This window comes from Mesoplodon bidens (genome assembly GCF_964165515.1).
Source record: "Mesoplodon bidens genome assembly, chromosome: 12".
NCBI lineage: Eukaryota > Metazoa > Chordata > Mammalia > Artiodactyla > Ziphiidae > Mesoplodon > Mesoplodon bidens.
The window spans coordinates 50,459,233-50,485,213 of NC_138168.1; the positions used below are offsets into that span (position 1 = coordinate 50,459,233).

General features: G+C 35.4%; 1 protein-coding gene across 2 annotated transcripts; it reads right to left on the reverse strand.

Moving 5' to 3' along the window:
* Positions 1-8: 8 nt before the first annotated feature.
* ZUP1 (zinc finger containing ubiquitin peptidase 1) lies at positions 9-25,525 on the reverse strand. Of its 2 annotated transcripts, none has more exons than XM_081251465.1 (10): positions 25,438-25,525; positions 23,843-23,968; positions 20,382-20,492; positions 18,466-18,587; positions 16,706-16,874; positions 9,475-9,663; positions 9,022-9,187; positions 5,823-5,974; positions 4,486-4,706; positions 9-2,993 (listed from the first exon to the last, which is right to left on the reverse strand). In XM_081251465.1, exons 2-10 carry the CDS (start codon positions 23,952-23,954, stop codon positions 2,946-2,948), a joined length of 1,290 nt encoding a protein of 429 aa, XP_081107591.1. In that variant the 5' UTR covers positions 23,955-23,968; positions 25,438-25,525; the 3' UTR covers positions 9-2,945. The 2 variants fall into 2 exon arrangements, with proteins under 2 accessions (XP_081107591.1, XP_081107590.1); XM_081251464.1 differs by having other exon boundaries at positions 11-2,993; positions 23,396-23,968.
* Positions 25,526-25,981: the final 456 nt, after the last annotated feature.

A 25,981-nucleotide genomic window follows, 5' to 3' on the forward strand; every position in this document is an offset into this window, starting at 1 on the left:
TATATATATAGGCAACTATTGATGTGCAAAATATCATTCCTTGAAAATATAAAATTTGGAATTTTGTATGTAGAACTATTAATATGTACTTTTAGAAAGATCTCAATGGATCTTTCAGAGGCTAAATGACATTTTCTTACATTACTGTTCTGATGGCTGCAGCTAATGGAATATGTGCCTCTATATTTTTTTCTTTTTTTTTTTTTAAGTCTCAGGTTGAATTTCTAATATGGCAAACATGGAAATACATAACCCACAAAAGCTCCTTGGGAACTTAAATATTTTTTGAGCATCAAAGAATACTGAGACCAAAAATATTGATAATAACTAAATTAGAGCATATGTTCTTAAGCAATCTGTGATATTGTATGCAAATACTGTGTGTATGTATATACATCTATATATATATTCCCCCACTGTGGGGAGAGAGTATGTAACTCCACCACCTGCTCAAAGGCTGTGGGAACATTCAAATTTTTTAACTCTTTTACTTGTTGCTTCTTAAAGAAATGTCTCAATGTAACTCTTCTTTCATCCTACAGAAATTGGTTTTATCTGATTTCAGGTAAAACAATTTGCACAGAGATGGCTAGCTGGGACATCCAAAGACTTCAAACTGATATTTTCTACCACTGCTTTTCTAAAATTAGTTATTTCCATTCACCAAAATAGTATTTTTAAGTTCTATATGTGATGTGCCAGGCACTGTGGGGCTACTGTTAAAAACTAGACATTGCTCCTGAAATCAGCACTTACATTCAAGGAGGGAAACATATAAAGGTAGATAATTAGAATAGCAGGTATTGTGATACAAATATTATACCATAGGACAGTGTCTGTCAAACTCTGTGGTGAAGAACCAATTTTAAAAAAACCCTGCTAATCCATGGCTATTATCTGTGTAAAATAGAATAAAAGTATGTCAGCAATTGTAACTTCTATAATTATCTTGTCACAGACTGGCGGTTTGCAGCTCAGCAATCTATACTTTGAGAAACGTTGCTTATCAAACACTTAGAAGGTGCATTTAACCCAAACTTGAGCAGTTCAGGAAGCATTTCTAAGTGGAAGCCCTTCTAAGAGGAGAACTAAGGGGGTAAGGGCCCTAGGCAGCACCAGCTGTGTTTCGGCGAAGGTCTTTAGGCTGAAAGGAGTGAAACTTTGAGAGTGGTGAGAGATGAAACTGGAGAGGTATGCAGGGCCCAGATTGTGTGGGATGTTTGGATTTTAACCATGAGCAATGAAGAGGACTGAACTAGAAGTCACAAAATTGCATTTGTATTTTAGAATGGTTTGGCTTCCGTGTGGAAGATGGACTGACAAGAGGATCAAGACAGGGAGACCATTTAGGAGGTTATTACATTGTCTAGGTAAGAGATAATGATGGCAAGAAGGAGCGTAACTGCATGGGGATATAGAGTAGAAACCTGTTTACCAGTCTGGATGACAGAATATTAGAAACGATGGTTTCCAGAATTTTCCAGCTGGCAATACTATTATTATTTTTTAAGAATATGAAGTTTATGGTTTTGTCAGTTCTTGCTGTTAATACACACTAACTTTTTTTTAACATCTTTATTGGAGTATAATTGCTTTACAATGGTGTGTTAGTTTCTGCTTTATAACAAAGTGAATCAGCTATACATATTATTCATTCTTGGAGTGCAACTTTCTGTATTTGATGCCATAAATAATATTTATAGAACTTCTTTCAAATAAGTTGTTCTTTTTTTTTTTTTGGCGATATGTGGGCCTCTCACTGTTGTGGCCTCTCCTGTTGCGGAGCACAGGCTCCAGACGTGCAGGCTCAGCGGCCATGGCTCACGGGCCCAGCCGCTCTGTGGCATGTGGGATATTCCCGGACCAGGGCACGAACCCGTGTCCCATGCACCAGCAAGCGGACTCTCAACTACTGCGCCACCAGGGAAGCCCTTGTTCATTTTTTCACGGGGCAGTAGACACTTACTGCTTTTCTTTTTTGTTATTTAATATCCATTTCTTCATCTACCCGGATTTCCTTTTGAGAAATTGCCTCTGTCCCATGGCATACGGTCACATGCTAATTAGATGTGCCCTCTCTGGAATCTGAAATTTGAGCAGACATTCTACCTCTGCTCCTAACCTGATTGACCCTGCTGTAAATTATGCCATATTCTAGCCCCTACTGTTGCCTTTGTTCTGGCAGAGTTCCCTAGTTACCTATGGATTCTGAGAGCTTCTGATAATTTGAATGAATTCTCTTCTGCTTAAATTGGCCAGAGTAGGATTCTAGCTTGCAACCTTACATGGCAAATCCAACATGAATCTGAAAGTTTCTTTCCTACAGGACACAATAAACACAACACTCTACATCACAGTTGTATAAGTACGAATGTAAATATTTAACAAAAGCAAATCCCTCTTTTTAGAGCTATGCCTATTAAATATTAAGGTTATTTCTAAGTAGTGAGGAGGGAATTTCATTACATATATAATAACAGAAGAAAGCAGAATGCTATAATGGTAAGAGCCTGGCGGTGAGCAGTCTGGGTTCACGCTCTGGATGATGACCACTTTCTTGGGCAAATTACTAATCTCTCAGAGTTTCAACTTCCTCACAGGCTAATAACAGTATTTGTCTCATAGAACTATTTTGGAGATTAAACTAATTAATACACACAAAATACTGAGAATACCTAACACAAGTAAGAACCCAATAAATAGTCATATGACTATAATACAAAACCAGTTTCTGAAACATGGATAAGAAATATAAAACCCACAATGCAAACAAGATATTTTATTGGAATAACTACTAAACAATGGAGTACTAAAGGTAGAATTTAGAATTTTAGAAATTAAATTATAAATGGAGTATTTAGATAATTCGTATGTTGTGTTAGAAGTTTAATATCTGAATTTGGAAAATAAAGTAAAATTCCACAATCACTGAAATGCTTACTTCTTCAAGGGATCTTCTCGGCTGTAAAGACTTGAGAAGCTTGTCTCCTGGCCTTGAAAAGAAATTTTAAAAAATATTAATAGTAAGGGAGAAGTCAATTAATTAAAATACGTATTAATTTTATAATACAAAAAATCTGGAATTTTTTTCAAGATAATGAAAATTCCTTAAGGAATATTACAACTTCAAATTTAGGAAATTAGGAAAAACATTTTTAAAGCCAAGCCATTAAAAAATTAAAGAAAATTCCAGATAAAGACAAATCACAAAGAATTAAAAAGAAAATATCACCTTTTTAATGGAATAATGAATCAAAATGAAAAATCCTGGCTCAAAGTCAGAGAGAGGTAAAAACAGAGAGAAGGAGAGATAGAGATGGGGCTACAAGCAGAGAAACACCACCAAGGTCTCACTTTCCAAGACCAGAAAGCTAACAGCTAAATAAAATGTGCAGCTACTCCATGATATTGGGTCAGCCAAAAAAGTTCACTCGGGCTTTTCCATAACATCTTAACCCCACCTATGATGTTAAAAGTTATCTGTATATTGGTGAACAAGTATCTTGGTATTTTATAACAGTTAAAATTAACCTCTAACTTTATTCAGCCAAATTAATGATAGGGTGAAAAAAATGAATGTAGTTTTGGTATTTAAGTCATTGCAAAGAAACCTCTAATGTATCATAATTAAACTGAAGAACCTCTTCAACAGTCCTTGCCTTTATATCCCAAGTTGTGATGCTGAAAAGATTACTCTAGCTCTATCTCTCATTTCAAACAATTTTAGTCATTTCCCTCATGATCCTATTATTCTTCATAAACACTCCTTTCTACAGCTCTATCTCTTCTCTTTAGAGGGAAACAAATGTGAAGTACTCTAATAGGGACATTTTTTTTTTCTTTAAGATTCGAGAACTGTGTATTTTCTAGACTTGATATGCTACCACATACCTTCAGTTTATACAAGTGGAGGGTTTCCAATTCCTAGGAATTCTTCTATAATGTACTACTCATCACTTAAATGCAAGGGATAAAGAGGTAACTGTACTGAAGTTAATTTCTGGAATTGTATATATCCAATAAATAAGTGTATGTGCCCTATTAGAGTACTTCACTCTCTCAATAGTGTGATATATATATCTCCAATAGTTCATCCAACATATCCAAGTGCCTAACACAGAGCCTCAGGAATCACTAGAATCACATTTAATAAACAGTAATTATGAGACCAATATGAGTTAGAACTCCTCGGATTAAATTACCTTTTTCTTACCATATATGTTGCCATTTTTCATTACTCCCTTGACATTAAAAATTAAATTATGTATTATAAAATTAAATATTTTTGTGAAGCTCCAAGTAAAATATTTGACAAAATTAGGTACCATTTGAAATTTAAAGATGTCCATTCCAGAAATTAAATGACATACAAATTATCTTTGCCAACCTAATGTTACAGAATGAGGTGTTAGGAGTTAGCTAAAAATTTTATACTCTGAAGTTCAACCTGTCCAAGCTTCACATAATAAATATTTAGATACTTACAATTTTCTCCTCTGAAGAAAGAACACCCTCTACTGCCACTATCTGGTACTGCTTATGTTTTAAATTCCCCACAAATTTCCGAAGTTGCTTGACACTGCTAGCTTCCATGTCTTGTTTTAAGAGTTTCTGCATTTCTCGAGAAGGACATCCAGGATCAAATACTAGTAAACATAATGTTCGGTTTTTTCTCTCTTCAATTCCAACAACTGTTTGACTATGACCTATCAAAAAATCAAGTAAGAGCTATATATATATATATATATATATATGTGTGTGTGTGTGTGTGTGTGTGTGTGTGTGTGCATGTGTGATATCTACCTATATGTACAGCTATATACAGATATAAGTTACTATATATACACACGCACATATATATAAAGACACACTATATACACTTTCTATATATAGTATGTGCACATGTGTGTTTAGAATATAAATACAGTCAGTCCCTCTGACATATAGGTTATCTGAGTTCTTTCAGTTCTAAGACACTTTCAGTTTTCTTTGTTCAATTTTAGTTTTCTAAAGGCTTCATGGCAAAAAAATTCTACTTTCACTATGCCATATATTTTAGTTTTTCTTTCCTAATCCCATAGTCCTTCTTATTCAAATTACCTCAGATGAATGGATTTGAAATTTACCTACTGAAGAACAAAAACTCTCATGGTTCCAAAAGGTAAACAAAAGTCAATTTATATATACTAGAACTTCAATGGGAAGGGCTTAAACTTTCTAGCTTGTATCCTAAACAATGAAATTCCTAATATTTACTTCTCCTTCCTCCTGTCAATCCAAATTATCCATTCAACAAATTTTATGAAATATCCATATGCCAGGCACTATTCCATGCAGTTAGCGATACAAAAGCAAACAAAACAAACACTTCTGCCCTCACAGAGCTTATATTCTAATAGGAAGTAATTCTTCATAAACAAGGTAAATAGGTAAAGTTTATATATATCATGTTAGATAAAGAAAAATAAAGCAGGGAAGAGGGATAGGAAATGCCATTGTTGGAGGGGGGTAGAATAACAAGATGAAATTTTTAAAAAGATGGTCAGGGAAGGCCTCACTGAAGTGAGGTAAAGCCTTGGAAAATGTAAAGGATGAACAATAAAGGGAGAGTGAACCAGGTGGCCCTGAAGATACCAAGGATATCATCCATTACTGGAATGTATTATGATGACAATATAGCTCTAAAAATCAGAGTAATGTCACAATACTCCTCTCCTCCCATTATCAAAATCTTAACATATCCTAAAGCAAAAGCCAATTACCTGTCTTATAAAAATAAATTGTCTTATAAGTTATACTTAGTATCTGTAAGTTATACTAACCTTGATGCTGAAGATAGATAGGAGGTTTAGATGTACACAGTACTTTTGGACTCCCTTCTCTCTCTGAAGAATAGTAGCTCAATATCCATTCGAATAAGCGAGGGTGTGTACCCAAAGGGCCAGTTGACTTGTGAAAGTCAACAATACGACACCTATAAAAAAAATTGACAAAATTGATTATTTAGAAATTAATAAAAAATTTTTTTTCATCAATGGAGTTATAAAATACCAAAAATTCTTAATTTAGAATTAATTTCATCATCATTTTAAGAAGAAATAAAAATTATATTATTTATCTGAAAACTGTTATTTTATGAGGAAATTATTTAAATAACTTCTAAGGTTGATGACAGATATAAAAGTTACAAAAATTTTCTGACATATAAAACTTCCATTAGTAGTAAATGAGGATCATACTTGATTTTTAAAAGTCTACATATAACCTGAGACATAGGGACTTTTACTCCAAAGTCTCTAAACCCGATGATCAATTAGAAGCCGACCTCTAATTATAATTCCTCAACAGCCATTTGAAGCTATCAAAAATATCCTAAATCTTTTTCCTGTCAGTTCTCTCAAATTTCAATAATAGACAAGAAAAGAATACCTGTAAAGATCATAAAAAACCTGTATGTACCCCCATCTATATATCTATCTATCTCTTATTTGGCAACAGACCATGGTGGTATTGCTTCCTCAAGAGGAAGTCAACCATGAATAAACCAAACTATTTTAACCAGGAGCACTGTTTACACTTCTCAACAACTATTTTAAAAAAGGTCGAATATAAGTAAAAGCAATTAAAAGCTTTATTTTCACTTTAAAATATAGCACAGATATCCTATCCTTGTCTCTCTTGGCCATAAAGTTTCCAAATACACCAAGTTTAATGTTGATAACTTTCAACTGATTACTACTGAGCTTTAAATGTTGAAATGAACTTCTGGAAAAACTATCAAAAAGAACAGTGCTTTTGAGTTAGCAGTTGACTGCAGGCTTAGATTTAGAATGTGAATAGTATCCTACAGATTATAATTCACAGAGAGCAAAAGAAAGACATTTAAATAACTAGTAAGCAAATTCAGGGTATAGTAATAAAAAGGCTTTACAAAAAACTAAACTTTTTCAGGTGCCAAGAAAACAGCTGGATACATCAGGTACTTAAAAAAATTTTTTTCCTTTCCTTAAAAATTACTTAAAAGCTCAAAACATGATATCGTATATATAATCTGAAGGTGTGAACAGACTGGCAAAAAGGAAAAGAAAAAATAAATTTAGAGGGCATTAAAATAGTCCTTTCAATTTAATAATTCAAGAAAGTTATTATATACACATTCATTTTTCTATTTAAAATTTAAGAAATATTTTTACTTCTGAATCAATTAACATGATAGAAATGATGTAAAACACTGGCTAAATTACTTAGAAACAAACATAAAAGGAAATATAGAGTCATGAAGCTTAAGGCAAACTTTCCATTAAAGATGATCATAAGCATCTATCTCCGATGCCTCTTGAAAGCCGAGGTCTGCCAATCAGCTTTTTAGTGCCTCATTCTTCACTTTAGGAACAGACAGCTAAGGATTTTTAAAAGTTAGAAGAAAGCCTTCCAAATGGAAAAGACTAAAATAAATAGACATGAAAACAATTTAACATGGAGGATACACAAAAATGCAAGGAATAGAAAAAAAGAAAATGTTGGAAAAAAAATTTACAACCATAAAAGAATATGATGCTATGAAATTACCCCTTAAAATTAAAAACATGATTGTTAAAATAAAAATTTCAATAGAGTAGTTGGGAGATAACGTTGAGTAAATTTAGATAGTAAAACAAAATCAAAGAAAGTCAAAGAAGTTCAGTGGCCAACTGACAGGAGTTCCAGAAAGAAAAATAAAGAAAATGGAGGGATCATAATTATCGAACAACAGTTAACCTCTAAGCTCTTACTACATGCCAGTCATAGTCCTAAGAACATTATTATCTCATTTAATTATCACTACAACTCTATGAAGCAGTAACTATTTACATGTTCTTTTATCAATGGTGGGGCTAGGACTACAAGTTAAGTCATAGAGCTAGCAGGAAGAAAGCTAGAATCAATTGTAGGCAATCTTACTTCAAAAAGTCTAAGCTCTTAACCACTATACTGAGATCTTATAGCCTACAATTCCAGATTCAAAAGGAAAAACAAATGCCCAACACAATGAATCAAAGCCCCATATCCAATGGTGAAATTTCACAGTATCAGGGCTAAGAAAAGATGCAAAAAAACTTCCAGAGAAAATAAATAGGTTATACACAAAGGAACAAAAATCAGATGGCAGCTTACTTTCTCTTTAGTAATACTGATTGCTAGAAGTCAACAGAGTAACAACTTGATCTGATTTGAAAATGATTTTGAGTTAAGAATAATACAGCCACACAAACTATCACTTAGTAATAAGACTAGGTACCCTTTCTTAGAAGGCTAATAAAGGAAGTGTTCAAGCAAAAGAGAGTAATCCAAAAAAGAGAAAGACATGGAATCCAGGAAAAATCCAGGACCCAATTCAAGAAAACAGTGAAGAAATACAACATGATTAGAGCTGTGGAAGGGATCTAGACGGCAAATAATCCAGACTAGAGCAGAGGAAAGACAGCTTCAAGAAAAAGGTGTCCAGGAATAAGGAGCACTTCAGATTTCATGATAAGTGTAGTTTTTGGAAAAATTTGACCATGATGCAGCCCAACTGTAAAACGGAAAAGGAAAGGCAATTCTTAACTCAAAGAAAATTTTAAAAAGCTTTTCAGGAAAGATATAAAATCAGCAATGAATAATATTTACACAGTCATGATGTAAACTCTGACTTTAACTTAATAAAAACTGAGATTTAACCATATTACAAAAATTGAGGGGAAACAGATGGGAGATATAAGGAGAATGCAATAGACCATGTCTAAAAGTGACAAACCAAGAAAAAGCCATGAAAGCATATTATTTAAAAACAATGGAAGTGACAGCTGCCTCTGAGAGACAGGACTTGAGAATAGAGAAGAGCATGAAATGGGGAATGAGTTACTGGTTTTCAGTTTAAGTCTTTCATTTTAATGCTACTTAAATTTTATTTTTTAACTATCCCTTTGATAAAAAAAAAACACAATAACAAAAATTTCCCAGATATGACAATAACATTAACTTGGTTTTTTAGCTACATACTTTATCCTTAGGGAGGTCAGAAGTGTATATACTTCACATGCTCCAATCCAGGCCTTTGTTCCCTGTAACCTGTTATTAAGTTGAGAGGCACCCTGGGGATCAAAACCTTCCTTCCATGCATCTTCAATCATAGACTGAATTTTTGGAATGCAAGGAACTGACATACCTAAAATTATACAAAGCAAATATGTAATATGACATTAAAGTACTGAATAATATCAGTTAGCAGTACACCATACATTCTACAGGAACCTACAGTTTTTAAGCAATTATTTCTGACATCTTCTACTGTATCATTTTCTCTTCCTTCAACCAGAATTCAGGTTTTTAATGTAAATATCCACTAAAATACATCTTTATTAAGGCTATTAATTGTGCCTACTATATATTAATTCATTCCACATCAAATGTACTTTATCAGATGATAAGTTGAGTGTATCTTATTTCACATACCTTTCAAGCAATCATCATAAGCATCATTTTGCAATAATGATGAAAGCAGCATTTGGAAATTTCTGTAACCACAACCCCAACCTTTGTCACCAAAAGATGAATGAAAGTGATCCACTACTGTAGAAAGCCACACACGCCTCACATCTGTGGCAGCATTCTGATAATACCTATAAAGTGCTTCCATAATTCCTAAAGTGAAAAAGAGATTTAGAAAGTTTAGAGGGATATCATCTTTCTATGGCTGTCTCATATATTTCTAATATCAACCTCTTTCTCAAGGGCCACATCTAAATCCTGTCGATTCCATCTTCTTTATCTTTTTACTGATATAATCTTGGTTATTGTCCTGCTTATTCACTACTATGCGAGTTTCCTAATACTAGCATATTACTTATTATACTGAATTGAAACTGTTTGTTTCCTTCACTTCTGCATCTGCAGGGCCAGCACATAAAAGTACACTGCTGAATGAATGTTCTTGACCCCCCATTTTATTATACATTCTGCTAGACATCATTCTTTCTGAACCTCAGTCCTAGTCAATTTGCTCTCAATTTAAAAACTTCAATAGCTTCCTATTACCCATGGAATAGTTTTAATCCATGGTATATGAAGCCCACAGCAGGCTATCCTCTAACTTACCTTTATTTCAAACCACTCTTCTTGCCACAATTTTGGCTGTGGCCTAACTGAACACATTAAACATGATTTTGACCATGGAGTTTTCATTCAATTACAATATTTACTAAGCACTTTTAATATACTTAGCACTATGCTAAGCATTGAGGATACAATATATTATGACAATATTCCTTAAAATCTCCTGGACCCAGATTATAATAAGTGCTACAGCATGAATAACAAGGTGTTAGGACAGGGTACATCTGATTCTATCTCTTTCCTCCTTCTAGTAATTCTCCCTATATTTCAAAATCTTACTGATACCTTCAGAAGCAAATGCTACAGTCTTCGTAAACACTTTTCCTGATTCCATAACCCCAAACAAAAAGGTCCTCTTTTTCTGAACAATCACTACATTTTACTTGTTGTGCCTCCTAGGTACTGGTCATATTTCATGGCAGAATACTACAGTTCTTTGTGTATACTTTACAGACTCTGGGAAGCTTATTGGCAGGAAAATCTTATTTGGATAGCCCATACTTTCTCACATAGAACATGGCACCAAAAAGGCAATCACTAAATGCTTTACTTGAATAAAGATTATCCTATAGGAAAATGGGTTTTTGTCTTTAAGAAGGCAGAGTCAATAAATCAAAACAATTAAAGGAACCAAGAGTTGTAGCTGTGCCTACACTATGAAGGACAGAAATATAGACCATTATAACCATTTCCAGGGAACTTAAAAAGATGAGACACATGGTCAAGAAAAAGAACAATTAAAACGCTATTTAACTGAGTACTAAATGTTGTAGCATGGAATGGGTACTCTAGGAATTCAGAGAAATTAATGTGAGATTCAGTATCATAGACTTTGATAAAGAGATCAAGATTTGAGAGACATTTAAGAGTGAGGTGGAATAATAGAAAAATAGAAAAATAAAGTAATGTACATTCTAATATACTTTGGCATAGTTATTACTAACTCAATGGTGCCTCATTGCGTAGGTAATACTGTCCTAGTAACCACATCATAGCACTTGCTTTTAAAGGAAAATTTCCGGGCTTCCCTGGTGGCGCAGTGGTTGAGAATCTGCCTGCTAATGCAGGGGACACAGGTTTGAGCCCTGGTATGGGAAGATCCCACATGCTGCGGAGCAACTGGGCCTGTGAGCCACAACTACTGAGCCTGCGCATCTGGAGCCTGTGCTCCGCAACAAGAGAGGCCGCAATAGTGAGAGGCCCGCGCACCGCGATGAAGAGTGGCCTCCGCTTGCCACAACTAGAGAAAGCCCTCACACAGAAATGAAGACCCAACACAGACAAGAATAAATAAATAAATAAATTTAAAGGAAAATTTCCTCATAATTAAAGTTTTTTATTTCTTAGCACCTAAATGTCTTTAGATATTTTCCAAGATGAATCTACCTTCTGTTATATTCTATTCTATATAGAATATAGAATGTTAACATAATGAGACTCTTCAAATGAGAGCAGCTTCTATTAACATCTGCATAACTAACAAAAAATAACAATTTTATTTGGAAGTCTGGATTTCCTGGATCTGGATTTCTTTTTTTTTTTTTTTTTTCTTTTTGCGGTATGCGGGCCTCTCACTGTTGTGGCCTCTCCCGTTGCGGAGCACAGGCTCCGGATGCGCAGGCCCAGCGGCCATGGCTCACGGGCCCAGCCGCTCCGCGGCATATGGGATCCTCCCAGACCGGGGCACGAACCCGTATCCCCTGCATCGGCAGGCGGACTCTCAACCACTGCGCCACCAGGGAGGCCCTGGATTTCTTTTTCCTTCCCAAGGTTAGGGAAGTTTTCAGAAAGCCAGTGTCTCCTGGAGGGGAGCCTTACACACGGCTGGTGTCCTGGTTTTTACACCTGGTACCCCAGCTTTCACAGCTGCCACGCTGACGGCCTGATTCTGGTGGCCAGGAGGGCTTGCATTCCTGGGTCTCACAGGACTATGGCAATCGGGAAGACAATTCTTAGAAGGCCGTCACCTCCAGAGCACTGCACAAAAAACTGAGGCATATCCCCAAGTCCTTCTCTGAAGGCAGCCTCTTTCTTTCTCTTAGAGCTTCAGCCTGGGGGGCAAGCTTCAGGATTGGCACATATCTAGTGGACTAGGGAGCTGCTCTCAAGGAACGAAGGCTGTGGATGCCACCTTGGCATTCTCCCTCTGCCTTACTCCAGCTTACCAGTGACTTCCAGAAAAGAGCCCAAACACTTGTGTGCAACCCTGATTTTTGCAATTGTCACCCAGGGGACACTGCCATATCACCTGGTCAGCAGGCCTTATACTAGCAGTCCAATAGGACTGTATATATTTGCATACTTTTGAAAGCTGTTGCAGCCACTATTGAAAACAGTATGGAGGTTCCTCAAAAAAATAAAACTAGAACTACCATGTGATCCAGCAATTTCACTGCCATATGACACAGCAAGTCAATCTGTTATCAGAAGAAAACAAAAACAATAACTTGAAAAGATATATGCACCCCTATGTTCACTGCATAATGGTTTATAATAGGCAAGATATAGACCCTAAGTGTCCACTGAAGGATGAATGGATAAAGAAATTGTGGTACACATACATACATGGAAAGAAATGTTACTCAGCCATAAAAGAGAATGAAATTTCACCATCTGCAACAACATGGATGGACCTGAAGGGTAATAACGCTTAGTAAAATAAGTCAGACAGAGAAAGACAAATACTGTATGTTATCACTTATATGGGGAATCTAAAAAATAAAACAAATGAATATAACAAAACAGAAACAGACTCACATATATAGAGAACAAATCAGTGGTTAACCAGTGGGGAGAGAGAAGGAAAAAGGGGCAAGATAGGGGTAGGGGGTTAAGAAGTACAAAGTACTACGTATAAAACAAATAAACTACAAGGATATATTATACAGCACAAGGAATATAGCCAATATTTTATAATAACTTTAAATAGAGTATAATCTAAAAAGTATTGAATCACTATGTCGTATACCTGAAACTAACATAATATTGTAAATCAACTATACCCCAATAAAAAAAAATTAATGTAACAACAAAAAAAACAAAATGAGAAGAGATAACACACACACACACACACACACACACACACACATACATACATACAATGGAATATTATTTAGCCACAGAACAGAATGAAATCTTGCCATTTATAACAGTGGAGGGACCTTAAGGGCATTATGCTAAGTGAAGTAAGTCAGACAGGGAAAGACTGATACTGCATGATCTCTCTTACATGTGGAATCTAAAAACACAACAACAAAACAACCACCACCACAACAACAAAAACAAGCTCATGGATACAGGGAACAGACTGGTCTTTGCCAGAGGCAGGATGTGGGGGGATGGGAGAAATGAGTGAAGGGAGTAAAAAAAATCTTTAGCACAAAATCGACTACGTCTAAATTTCAAGGTAGCTTATAAAAAGGACACAGTATGTTACAGGGCAGTGTTCTTCAATCTTTTACAGATATATTTATTTTAAATTATACATACACTACTATATTCTCCAGTAACTCTAAAACATATGCATAAACAGAAATTAAAGGATACCATAAATTAAAGACAAGTAGAAGTTCTAATATTTTCTTCCTATATACCCTAATGCATCATATTACACATCTGCTGGGAAGTCCTATCTCGTATGGAAACTTTCTGCAGGGAGACCCTTGAAGTATAAAGACAGCCTTCAGAAACAGACCTATGGATATATGAAAATATGACATATGTGTTACAAATACATGGAGACAGTACAGATTTGCTAAGTGGTACTGAGATAAACAAGTAATAACAACTTAGTATCATAAGTATCACTATAAATAAGGGGAAAAATTAAATCCATACCTTCTCTTTCTCTCACTCAACTTTTTCCCTCCTTCCCTCTCTCTCACACAGACATATGCACAAATAAATTCCAAGTTGATTAAAAGTCAAAATATGAAAAGCAAGGTATAATTTTTTTTTTAAGTAATGGCTACTTTATTTTATTTTATATTTTTGGCAGCGCAGCTTGCGGGATCTTAGTTCCCCAACCAGGGATCAAACTTGTGCCTGCAGTGGAAGTGCGGAGTCCTAACCACTGGACCACCAGGGAATTCCTGAATATGAAAAGCAGGCATAAATTTTTCTTTTGTTCTGTTTTTTTAAATTTTAGTTTATTTTATTGAAGTACAGTTGATTTACAATGTGTTAATTTCTACTGTACAGCAAAGTGACTCAGTTATACATATAATATTCTTTTTCATATTATGGTTTATCACAGTGAGTTGATTTTTACGTGCTATAATCACTTCCAGTTGGCATAAAAAAATACCATGATCTATGTGAAGGAACTATCTTTTTTAAAAAATATATACTTTTTTAAAAAACTTTTTATTTTATATTGGAGTATAGCTGATTAACAATGTTGTGTTAGTTTCAGGTGTACAGCAAAGTGATTCAGTTATACATATACATGTATCTATTCTTTTTCAAATTCTTTTCCCATTTAGGTTGTTACAAAATATTGAGCAGAGTTCTTGGTGCTATACAGTAGGTCCTTGTTGGTTATCCATTTTAAGGGTATAAATATTTAAAGACAATATAAAGGGATATGTTTATGATCTCAAAGATGGGGGAGTTTCTTAAACAAGACACTTAGAATACAAATAAAGGGAAAGATTGAGAAATTCGATTATATTCAAATTTAAAATTCTGTCTAATTGAAGACACCATGTACAAAATTTAAAGGCAAATTATAGATTTGAAGAAGATATTTGCTCCTCATATAATCAATGAAGAATTAGTATCCTGAATACTTAACGGACTTCCAAAAATCAATAAGAAAAGGACAAACAACCCAAGAGAGAAGGGAAAAAGGAAGGGACTAGGTTATTTATAGAAGAAACTAACTCAGGAGTAATCGGAGAAATACAATTAAGAGATGTATCCTCCTCTCATGCCCTATTAAATGGCAAAAATTAAAAAGTGTCACGATACAAAGTATAAGTCAGAACACACTGATGCTAATGTAGATTACAACCATTTTAGAAAACAACTCCATAATACCCTTAACAAAGTTAATTATGCAAATACCCTTTAATCTAGTATTTCCAGTCTGGATGTTAGAGAAACTCTTGAGGGAGAAACCTGTTCACAATTTTTAAGAATAAAACACTGGAAACAACCTAAGTAATACAAGGAAATTCTATACAGAAATCAAAATGAATGAAGTACAGTTATAAGAATCAATATATTTAAGCAAATCCAATTAAAGCATACATATTGTATACCAATTTACATGTAGTTTAAAATATAAAAGATTATGTATTATTATGGAAACCTACATATAAGATAAAATTATTAAAACATATATGAGACTGATAAATACCAAATTCAGGATAATGATTCCCTTTGTGGAGGACAGAAATCAGAATGAATGAGGGGTACGCAAGGAGATTAAAATACATATGAAAGGGTTTACAGCTTTAAAACATTAAATTTCATAAAAACTGGGTGGTGGGAACAAAGCTGTTTCCATATAATTTGGTTTTTTTTTTAAAACCATACTAATAGATATGTTAAAAAAATGTTAACAACATCAGGAAAAATGGCATTCTTTGGAACAAGGCAGATCTGATTGTGAATACCAGCTGGGCCAATAACTAGCTGTGTAACCTTACCTTGGGAAAGTAATTTAACCTAAGTCACAATGACCTCATCCAGAAAAATCTAACAGTACACAAGATTTTTCTTTTGAGAGTTACATGATACGATATATATAAAGTATCTAAAACTGTACTGAACAATATAGTAGAAACTATTTACAGGTGGCTATTTGAATACCTGAAGTGTGGCTTGTCCAAACTGAGATGCCCTGCAAAGTAAAATACACATCGGATTTTGAAGAATTGCAAAATATCCCATTAATAGTTTTTTTTTTTTTTTTTTTTTTTTTTTTTTGCGGTACGTGGGCCTCTCTCTGTTGTGGCCTCTCCCGTTTTGGAGCACAGGCTCCCGACGCGCAGGCTTAGCGGCCATAGCTCACGGGCCCAGCCGCTCCGCGGCATGTGGGATCTTCCCAGACTGGGGCACGAACCCGTGTCCCCTGCATCGGCAGGCGGACTCTCAACCACTGCGCCACCAAGGAAGCCCCCATTAATAGTTTTTAATACCTATTACATGTTGACATATTATGGACATGCTGGAAAAATATTAAAATTAATTTCACCTAGTCCTTTTTACTTTTTCTAATGTGACTACTGGAAATTTAAAATTATTTATGTGGCTCACATTCTACTAGACAGCAATTGTCTAGAACATAGTAAGCACTTAAAACCTTTTCTAAAAGGTTTGTTTTTAAATGTCAAATAAATTGACACAATATAAAAGTGAATTATTTTTAAGTGAATTACTTACTGTAAAAATAAAAGTTCAGGAGTTTTAAAACAACAAACAAAAAATTACTTGAACACACAGTCTCACCTAAAACTATACAAACTATGGGTTTTGAAAATTAAGCAAAATTCAAATAATTCTGATTATTACTTCAGTGATGTATGGAATATTAAAACCATAATTTGGATGTTTAAATACTCACCAGAAGTTTTTGTTTTTCCATCATCAATACCAATAGCTAGTGATTCCATCATATCAGCTTTTCTTCTATGAAATTCAGATGGATGCATTCTTCCCCTATTTACTTCTATCTCCATATTTCGTAGCTGCTGTTGTTTGTACCCTCCAGAATTATTTAAACCATATTGTCTCTATTGAACATAAAAACAAATGACTTAATTTTTATGTCCCTTTACATTAATGAGGATGGAAACTTCCCACTATTTTTTATATCTGGAAATATATTTTGAAACATTCTGGTTTATAGACTTTTATACAAGTCAACTTAAAAGATTTTTATGAAAAATAAATCACATACACAAACATCCCTAAGTTAATAATAGCCTTTCTCTACAAACAACCATCATGGCAAGAGACTTGTTTTCCTTGTAGTAGGGAAAGTATAGAATCCTGTCTTCCTACTAATGGTACTGTGAAAGGCAGATGAGTTCTGACCATACTGCTGATTTTTTCAAGACAACCTGTCCATACTTGTTATTTGGTTCCTAGGCTAGCCTACAAAGGCCTACTTAATCCATAATTCGTTCAGGTATTCATTCTATGTAGTGCATGAACTATGTTTTTGCACACTGACAATAATATGTTAAAACAGCCCCTATGGAAAACATTTCTGAGATCTGAACAAGTAACCTGCAAATTTACATAATAAACTCCCTTAAACACTGAAAACTTTTTGTATTGATAAACATTTCAAAATTATATAAGGCAAAGAAGACTTAGGAAAAGCCAACTTTCTTTTCTCCTCTGAATCCTGGTGGGAAAATCATTTTGCAAATAAATGAATCATGAATGAGAAAAATAGCCTAAATTAGATATTCCAAAGGAAGAATAGCCATGTCTAAGATACTGGAGAAAAAAAAGTCAGAGGTCAAATAAGTTCAGGAAGATTATGATATGTACAATGCATATTGGTATGTTAAAGGCTTTGAGAAGACCCCAAGTACACAAACCTGTTTAACTGGACACTTTCGAACCTGTTCAATCATAAACCCTTTTTACTCATACATTACCCTATTAGCACATAGAAAAAGAACACTTAAAAACTCTATGAGCATTATTAGCACAGAGGACATCATAGTCTACAGCAAATTAGCTCTGAAAAAAGTAGAAAAAGCTGTTAAAATTTTTAATGCATTAAAAATATAATAGATGCTACCAGTTTAGTTCAACAGATACCACCACTCACCTAAAAAAAATGAAGTCTCAAACATCATCAAAAAGCATTTTCCATTAAAAATGGTTCTTTCTAAATGCCTGAATTACAATCACTAAAAGAATTTAAGACTCAGGAGACATTAATTCTGAGTTTCTGTTTTAAGTACCTATACAAACACTTAAAATTCTGAGTCTCAATTTCCTAATTTTCCCCATCGACATAGGTTTATATTCAGGCTTTACCATTTAATACTGCCAAACCCTGAGCAAGTTAAGCTACTTAAGTACTTTGTGTCTCCATTTCTTCATCTGCTGTTAAAAAAAAAAGTCTAAAATAACTTCATGGAGCAGTGAAGATTTTAAGATACTTTATACGAAGTGTTCACCCTAGTACATGACCAGAATGAGTACTTATAAATGGTGGCTGTTATGAACTATAAAACATATATGTAAAAAAATATTTTGTATAATAAAGACAAAAATAATAGACTGAATGCTTGATAGCATGTTTGAAAAATAAGAATGCCAACCAAACCAAAATAATATAATTGCTATTAATCTTTGTACCTGCAGGTTCTGAAATTCTTCCATTTCTTGTCTTGATTCTTCAGATCTCCTCTTTCTGTCTTCTTCTTGTTGAAGCTGTTGGGCCAATTCCAGATCTCTAGAACACTGGACTCCATCCATACCTATTATACATTTTTAATGTTTAGAATAAAATAACTACTGATATAAAGTCTCACTTATATGTTAATACATATTTTTTAAAAGGAGTAAATGCTATTATTTTGCCATTTATTCATGACTATATTGTCACAGAAGCACTGAGAACAAATCTAGCAGAACTTGAACTGCTTCTGTAAGGGTATAACCTCCACTTAAATCGCTAATACTCACTGAGTGTTTAGGCTGTGACAGGCACTTCTCATTAATTATCTCATTTGGATCCTCATAACAACCTTAGGAAGTTAGGTATTATTATCTACTAAGGAAACCAGAACTTAGAGAAATTAAGTAGCACCCTTGAGTAGTGCCCCTCATTAACAAAAATAAGGCAGATTGGTTTTTAAAAGAAATACTAGGGGGGGAAAAAGGAAATAATAAAGAGGGTAAAAATATAAGTTTGCAAAGTACAGATATTAGATTGTAACTTAATTACAGTCTGACCCCCAAGCAAATAGTACAACTATGGAACATCTTGCCCTTTTTCCTCTCTACCCAGTGTCCCACAGATCCATTAATGAGTGTCTTCTGGCCAGCATCTCCTTGACCTCCCAATTTGATGGTTTACTTATGTATCTGAATATTCTTTCTTTCCTTTCAAATCTCTCAGCCTCTGCTACATCTTCCTAATTCGTCCCTACTTCCACTGGTAGAAATATGCAATTCAAAACTGATTCTTAGCATACTTCTGAAGCTATCAACAGTGATTCACTCAGACCATATCTTTCTCTCATTACCCACTACAGGCTTACAGAAAAATTTATGTACCCATACAAAGCTTATCATAAACAAAGTAAGAACTATTAGACTCTCAACTTCAGAGATTTATTCTTCCACAGTAATTAGTAAAGAACCACCACAGTAGAGAACTGTTCCATCTTTACTCCAGTAATTCTCATCTTCATATTAGGCTGAGTGAGCAGGTAATGCTGTCCCTGGACATCACTAAGTGGTACTAGGATCATTGATAATGAACACTAAAAAGATAGTGTTCATTATCAATGATCCTAAAAGATACTGATAATGAACCAAACACTAAAAGATATCTCCCTGCATTAACAGGAGATATCTATGTGCCTTAAGAAACTGAAATCCAGTAGAACACAATTGGTTTCTCTTTAGGTCTACATTGCATTTTGTTTCAATGGAATTGTGAAAATCATATAGGACCTTTCCACTTCTAAGGCACCCTCATGATTACTTAATCAATGACACTATTAAAAAAATAGGGGACAGAGGAAAACTTTAGAATCTCTTATAAAACTAGTAGGTGGTAATAAAGAAACTAGAAGAGTATCTGAAAATGCACTTGAAAAACTTTTAAGTCTCATAGTTCATATTCCTTTTAAAATTATATGTGCCATATGGCAGCTTCCTAGTTCATAAACAATTTTTACTGACAAGATGCTAAATTCAACTATTTCCAGTTGCTGAAAGAATGGCCTCAACTTATAAATCAAAAAGATTTTTTAAATTGAACAATATTTCACTATCTTCTAAATACTGATGTTCTAGGTCAAAACCCTGGATTCACACCCCTAGTTCAGTTGTTGGTCACAGTAGTTCATCCTTTATAACTTTTCTGTGAAAAAACTTCTTAAAAAAAGTTGAAGCGGTATTAGAATTTTTTAAGGGACAGATTTATTTTTAACCAGTGTGGGGTTTTTTTTCTCTCTATAACACTAATCTAAAAAGTAGATAGTATCCTAGGAAGTAGAAATTAAATCATGACATTCTTATCTTTAAACATATAGGCATACCTTGTCCAAAGCTGCTTTCTTCCAAATGCAAGTCAACATGTTCTTGGAGAATATGGTAATTTGTACAGATGAGCCCACACATAGGGCAGTCATAGAGTGGTTGATTACAATCTGTATTAGAGATATAATTTAGTTGGTTTGATTTTTAAAACCTTTAAATTTTTCACCCCAAGTCAAAGACTCTACTACCCACTAACTTTATTAAATAAGTAAAAGCTCTTTGTAGTTGGATTTAAAGCAATTTTTCTACTTCTAGGGTCAACATGAAAGCCTGAGCATAAGCACAAACCTCTTACAATAAAAGAAAATATTAATAATAAACATTTAGTTCCGTAGTCAAAACAAGAAAAGAAAAGTAAAAAGGAAAATCAAATGGTAAGTAGAGGCCAGTTCAGATATGGACTTTGGGGGCTGGATTCTCAGCACCCTCCAAACTGCGTGGTGACGTGCAGAATTCAAGCATTCAGCATAAAAGCAGGACACTGGGATCAAATGCCCTAGTTGGGAGCATGCCCAAGACAGAAGAAATGGTACCTCTACAAGACCAAGACCTGGCTGATACTGGGTACAGAAAATGTTATTATGTTATTAGGGAACTGCAAATTAAAACAAGATAACACTACACATATATTAGAATGACCAAAATCTGGACCACTGACAACACAAAATGCTGGCAAGGATGTGAGCAAGAGGAACTCTCATTCACTGCTGGTGGGAATGCAAAATGGTACAACCACTTTGGAAGGGTTTGACAGTTTCTTATAAAAATAAACACATTGTTACCATATGATCCAGAATCATGAATTCCCTTGTATTTACCCAAATGAATTGAAAATTTCTGTCCACACAAAAACCGGTACATGGACATTTATAGCAGCTTTATTCATAACTGCAAAAACCTGGAAGCAACCAAGATGTCCTTCAGTAGGTGAACAGATAAATAAACTGTGGCACATCCAAAGGAATATTATTCAACGCTAAAAAAAAAAAAGAATGAGCTATCAGGCCATAAAAAGACATGGAGGAATCTTAAATGTACATTACTTAGTGAAATAAACCAATGTGAAAAAGCTACATACTGTATGATTCCAATTATATGACATTCTGAAAAAGGCAAAAATATGGATAGTAAAAAGATGAGTGGTTGCCAGTGGCCAGGGGGAGGGAAGGATGAATAGGTGGAGCACAGAGGGTTTTTAGGGCAGTGTGACTATTCTGTATGATACTAAATACTAAATGGTGGGTTCATGTAATTATACATTCATCAAAACCTGTAGAATATACAACACCAAGAATAAACCCTAATGTAAACTATGGACTTTGAGTGATATTGATGTGTCAAGGTAGGTTCACTGATTTTAACAAACATATCACTTGGTATAGGTTGTTGAATAATGGAGAAGGTTGTGAGGATAAGGGGACAGGGGGTATATGGGTAATCTCTGTACTTTCTACTCAATTTTGCTGTGAACCTGAAATTTCCCTAAAAAATAGCATTTATTAAATTTCAAAAAATGAATCTATGTACTCTCCTTAACCTTTTATAGAAATTAACTCAAATGAATCAGACTTAAATGTAAAATTCAAAACTATAAAAGTTCTAGAAGATAACATGGGAAAGGTGACCTTGGGCCTGGCAAAGAGTTTTGATACAACACCAAAAGCACAACCCATGAAAGAAGAAATCAAGTAAGTTGAACTTCATTAAAAGTAAAAATTTCTGGGCTTCCCTGGTGGCGCAGTGGTTGAGAGTCCGCCTGCCGATGCAGGGGACGTGGGTTCGTGCCCCGGTCCGGGAGGATCCCACATGCCACGGAGCGGCTGGGCCCGTGAGCCATGGCCGCTGAGCCTACGTGTCCGGAGCCTGCACTCCGCAGCGAGAGAGGCCACAGAGGTGAGAGGCCCGCATAAGAAAAAAAAAAAAGTAAAAACTCCTGTGCTGTGAAAGACACTGTTAAGAGAATGAAAAGACAAGCCTCAGACCAGGATAAAATATTTGTATAACACATTATCTGATAAAGGACTTGAATCCAAAATATATAAATTACTCTTAAAAACTCAATGGTATCAAAGAAATACATGATTCTAAATGTGTATGCACCAATAAAAGAGCCTCAAAATACAAGAAACAAATCCTAATAGAGCTGAAAGGAAAAACAGACAAATATACAATTATAATTAGGGACTTCAACTCCCTTTCAAAAACTGGTAGAACTGCTAGACAGGAAATCAGCAAGGACATGGAAGATCTGAACACAATCAAACAACACACCCTAATTGACAAATATAGAACACTCTCCCCAACAACCGCAGAACACACATTTTTTCCCCAAGTGTCTATGGAACATGTGCTGAGATAGACCATATACCATACCTTAGGCCATAAAACAAGTTTCAAGAAATTCAAAAGAACTTAAACCATAAAGTTTGTTCTCTGATCATAACAGAATCAAACTAGAACTTGGTAACAAAATCAGAGTCCCAGACAGTTCAGATGCCACTGGGCTGGTGGTAAATAAAAGAATGGCCTCTGCAGGGCTTCCCTGGTGGTGCAGTGGTTGAGAGTCCGCCTGCTAATGCAGGGGACACGGGTTCGTGCCCCGGTCCGGGAAGATCCCACATGCCGCGGAGCGGCTGGGCCCGTGAGCCATGGACGCTGAGCCTGCGCGTCCGGAGCCTGTGCTCTGCAACGGGAGAGGCCACAGCAGTGAGAGGCCCACGTACCGCAAAAAAAAAAAAAAAAAAAAAGAATGGCTTCTGCAAACTGTACTCTGAGTGTATTTCTCCTCAGAAAGTTTCTAAAACTATTTTCAATGTAGCTGAAACATTTATTATTTGCATCAAAACTCTTTTCCATTATTGTATTTTCATATTGCAATAATGGCAAATGAACAATGTTATAAACAAATTGAAAACACATTTGTAGTGATCTCATTTACAAACCAACTTTTGGGACACCACATATTAAACTGAGACTACTGCTACTTACTTATTATATAAAACGAATACTTTACCTTCTAATGGAGTGTCTAAAAGATCGGCATGCTCTGTTTTCATATGAGTTTCCATATCTTGACTACAACCTTCTATTTTTCCACAGAATGGACATTCAGGAGGACTATACATTGCTTCATAAATTGATCCTTTAATTTTGGTTCGGTCAGACTGTTTTTCCTTACTTTTCAGGAATTTTCTAGATTCAGTTAAGTTATCTGAATAAAAGCCTTTATGTTTTAAAATACCATTGTTAGGCGGGCCTTGAGCTGAAATTTTCGGATGATTAGATGCACAAGCTGAATGAATACTTGAATTAGCTTCCATTCTACACTGTAGGGTGCTGTCCTTCCTGCTATTGGAAGTTCCATACTGTACTGTATTAATCCTCTCAAAGTTTTTTTCTAGTTCATTTTGCTCAAAATGAGCAGTTTCAATATGAAAACACATTTCATCGTAATTCACACCTGACAACTTGCAAAATGGACATATAACTTCATTTTCCATGTGAACAATTAGGTGAGCCTTCATGTCTGGTTCTGAGGTTACTGTTTCACCACATATATTGCAAGATAGCATGGTACAGCAGCTAACTAGAAAAGAATACAATATTATTTTAAGTTAGAAAGTAGGAGTTGAAGAAAATACATTTTGTAAAATGATTTCGAGCAATTATATTTGTTATTTATAACTGGATTATTTAGATGAAGAAATTTTCAATGTACTTACTGTTCCTCAAATACACACATTTATTTATAAATCTCAACCAAAATTTCACTACTGTATTTCAAGTTTATGGTTTCGATAAAACAAAGGCGATAATAATGCAAATTAAAGTAAATAATTTTTCAAAAATTTCAAAAAGTGTGTCTCTGGACTGAGGTAGAGAAAAAATAACGTTTATAAACTTGCCCAGGTAAAATAAGTCAAGTAAGAGAAAACAAAGAGAAGAAACCTTATAACGGATATATCTAAATAAAAAACTTTAAAATTATTAACAATGAATTGGGTAAATAAACAAATCTTTATAATAGCAGTTAACAGTTAAAGAGCTTTACATGTATCAAACCAATTCAAGCGCCATTATTATCATTCTATATGGAGGAAACCCTAGCTCCGATATGTCACCAGCGCCAGAAAATGGTTAGCCAAAATGCCAACCCAGTCACGCTCCAGAGGCTGTACTCTCCACCCAAAAAAATAAAGGCAGAGTGAGCATAATAGAAAACAGCACTGCTTCCAGAGTCAAAGAGAACTGGATTATAATCTCAGGTTTCATAATTTTAGGTGAGACATCTCACCTCTTTGAGGTTCGGTCTACAAAAAGAGTTGTACTAAATCAGCAGTCATTTCTGGGTTTTACGGACAAATAAAGTACTGGCTACTGACACAAAGGGGATTTTGCTAAGAAGTAATTTTCAAAAAGCAATCACCGTCACAACCTTTCTACTACAGACTACCGTTCAGCTAAAAACTACTCAGAAAACAAACAGGAAATGAAAAATAAGGAAACTATTCCCATCATTTAAATAAATGTAGCTTTCTAAGAACTCCCAACTTTGTTCTTTTTTCCATTTCCCTTCAGATAAGTGAAAATACTCTCTGATTTTAGATGAAAATTCACCCAAACCCCTAGTGGAAAGAACGTCACACGCAGAGAAATTCTACGTTCCCCGGGCTGGGACACTGCTGGATGCAGAAGGATGCGCTTCAACTCCCCAGCACTTAGATCACAAGGGGATGAGACTTACGGAGGCCGGCGAGAGGTGCCGGAGCCTACGCAAGGGTCCATGCCAGCGTCCCGGGCCAGGACAGGAAACCAGACCCGATACTAACTGGGTCAAAGCGTTGGGCCCAGAGAACCAGGGCTGGACGGTCACTTCCTACCGGCCTGGACAGCCGGCCACAGGCCGGCCACACTGCCCTGTGCTTGGCTTCCTCTGCGGATCCCGCGGCTAACGCCGTCTGGCTTGCGGGCAGAGGAGTGCGTGCGCGGCGTCGATTACCTTTCCCGGCCTAAAAGACTGAGGCAGGCCCTCTTTCTAGAGGGCCAGAGACTCACCAGAGACTCACGGTGAACCGAGAAGAGAACCAGGGACTCCGAAAAGCTTCAGCCTCCAGGAACGAATTCAAAAAAGCTCTTCTTCTACTCCCCGGAAGGGAAGGACTCCCAGCATGCACCGCCCCACGCTAATCTGGGTTGTAGTGCATTCTGGGAGTCGTAGTCTTTTTGCACCTTCCCGACAAGGTTCCAATGCCTAATTTATGAGGAGAGGGCAGGTCCTAGGGTATTACACGAATCCACAATACCCACTATCCAGGGCCTGACTGAGTAGCACTCTATTACGTTATCAATAAAGGGTTTATAATGCTACAGCGTGCCAAACTCAGAACTATGGAGGATGACAAAGACACGTTCTTGCCTCAAGGTTACAAGATAACGCTATCTTGATCCCTGAATTAAAATTATGAAACAGCTCTTGGGATTTAAAAAATACAATAGCAGAATTTTTAAAAAGACATCAATGGAGAGCTGTAGGATAACCCAAAAAATTTCTCAGAAAAGAGAACAAAAAGAGCAAGAGATGGAAAACAGGAGTTTCTTC

What these genes read in the sequence shown, in the direction of transcription:
- ZUP1 (XM_081251464.1), bottom strand. Translation starts at nt 23,954, where the DNA reads ATGCTATCTTGCAATATATGTGGTGAAACAGTAACCTCAGAACCAGAC. An exon ending in AGAAAGCAGCTTTGGACAAG is followed by an intron (nt 18,588 to 20,381) that starts GTATGCCTATAT and finishes AATGTATAATAG; the next exon opens with GTATGGATGGAGTCCAGTGT. An exon ending in TTATGATGATTGCTTGAAAG is followed by an intron (nt 9,188 to 9,474) that starts GTATGTGAAATA and finishes GTATAATTTTAG; the next exon opens with GTATGTCAGTTCCTTGCATT.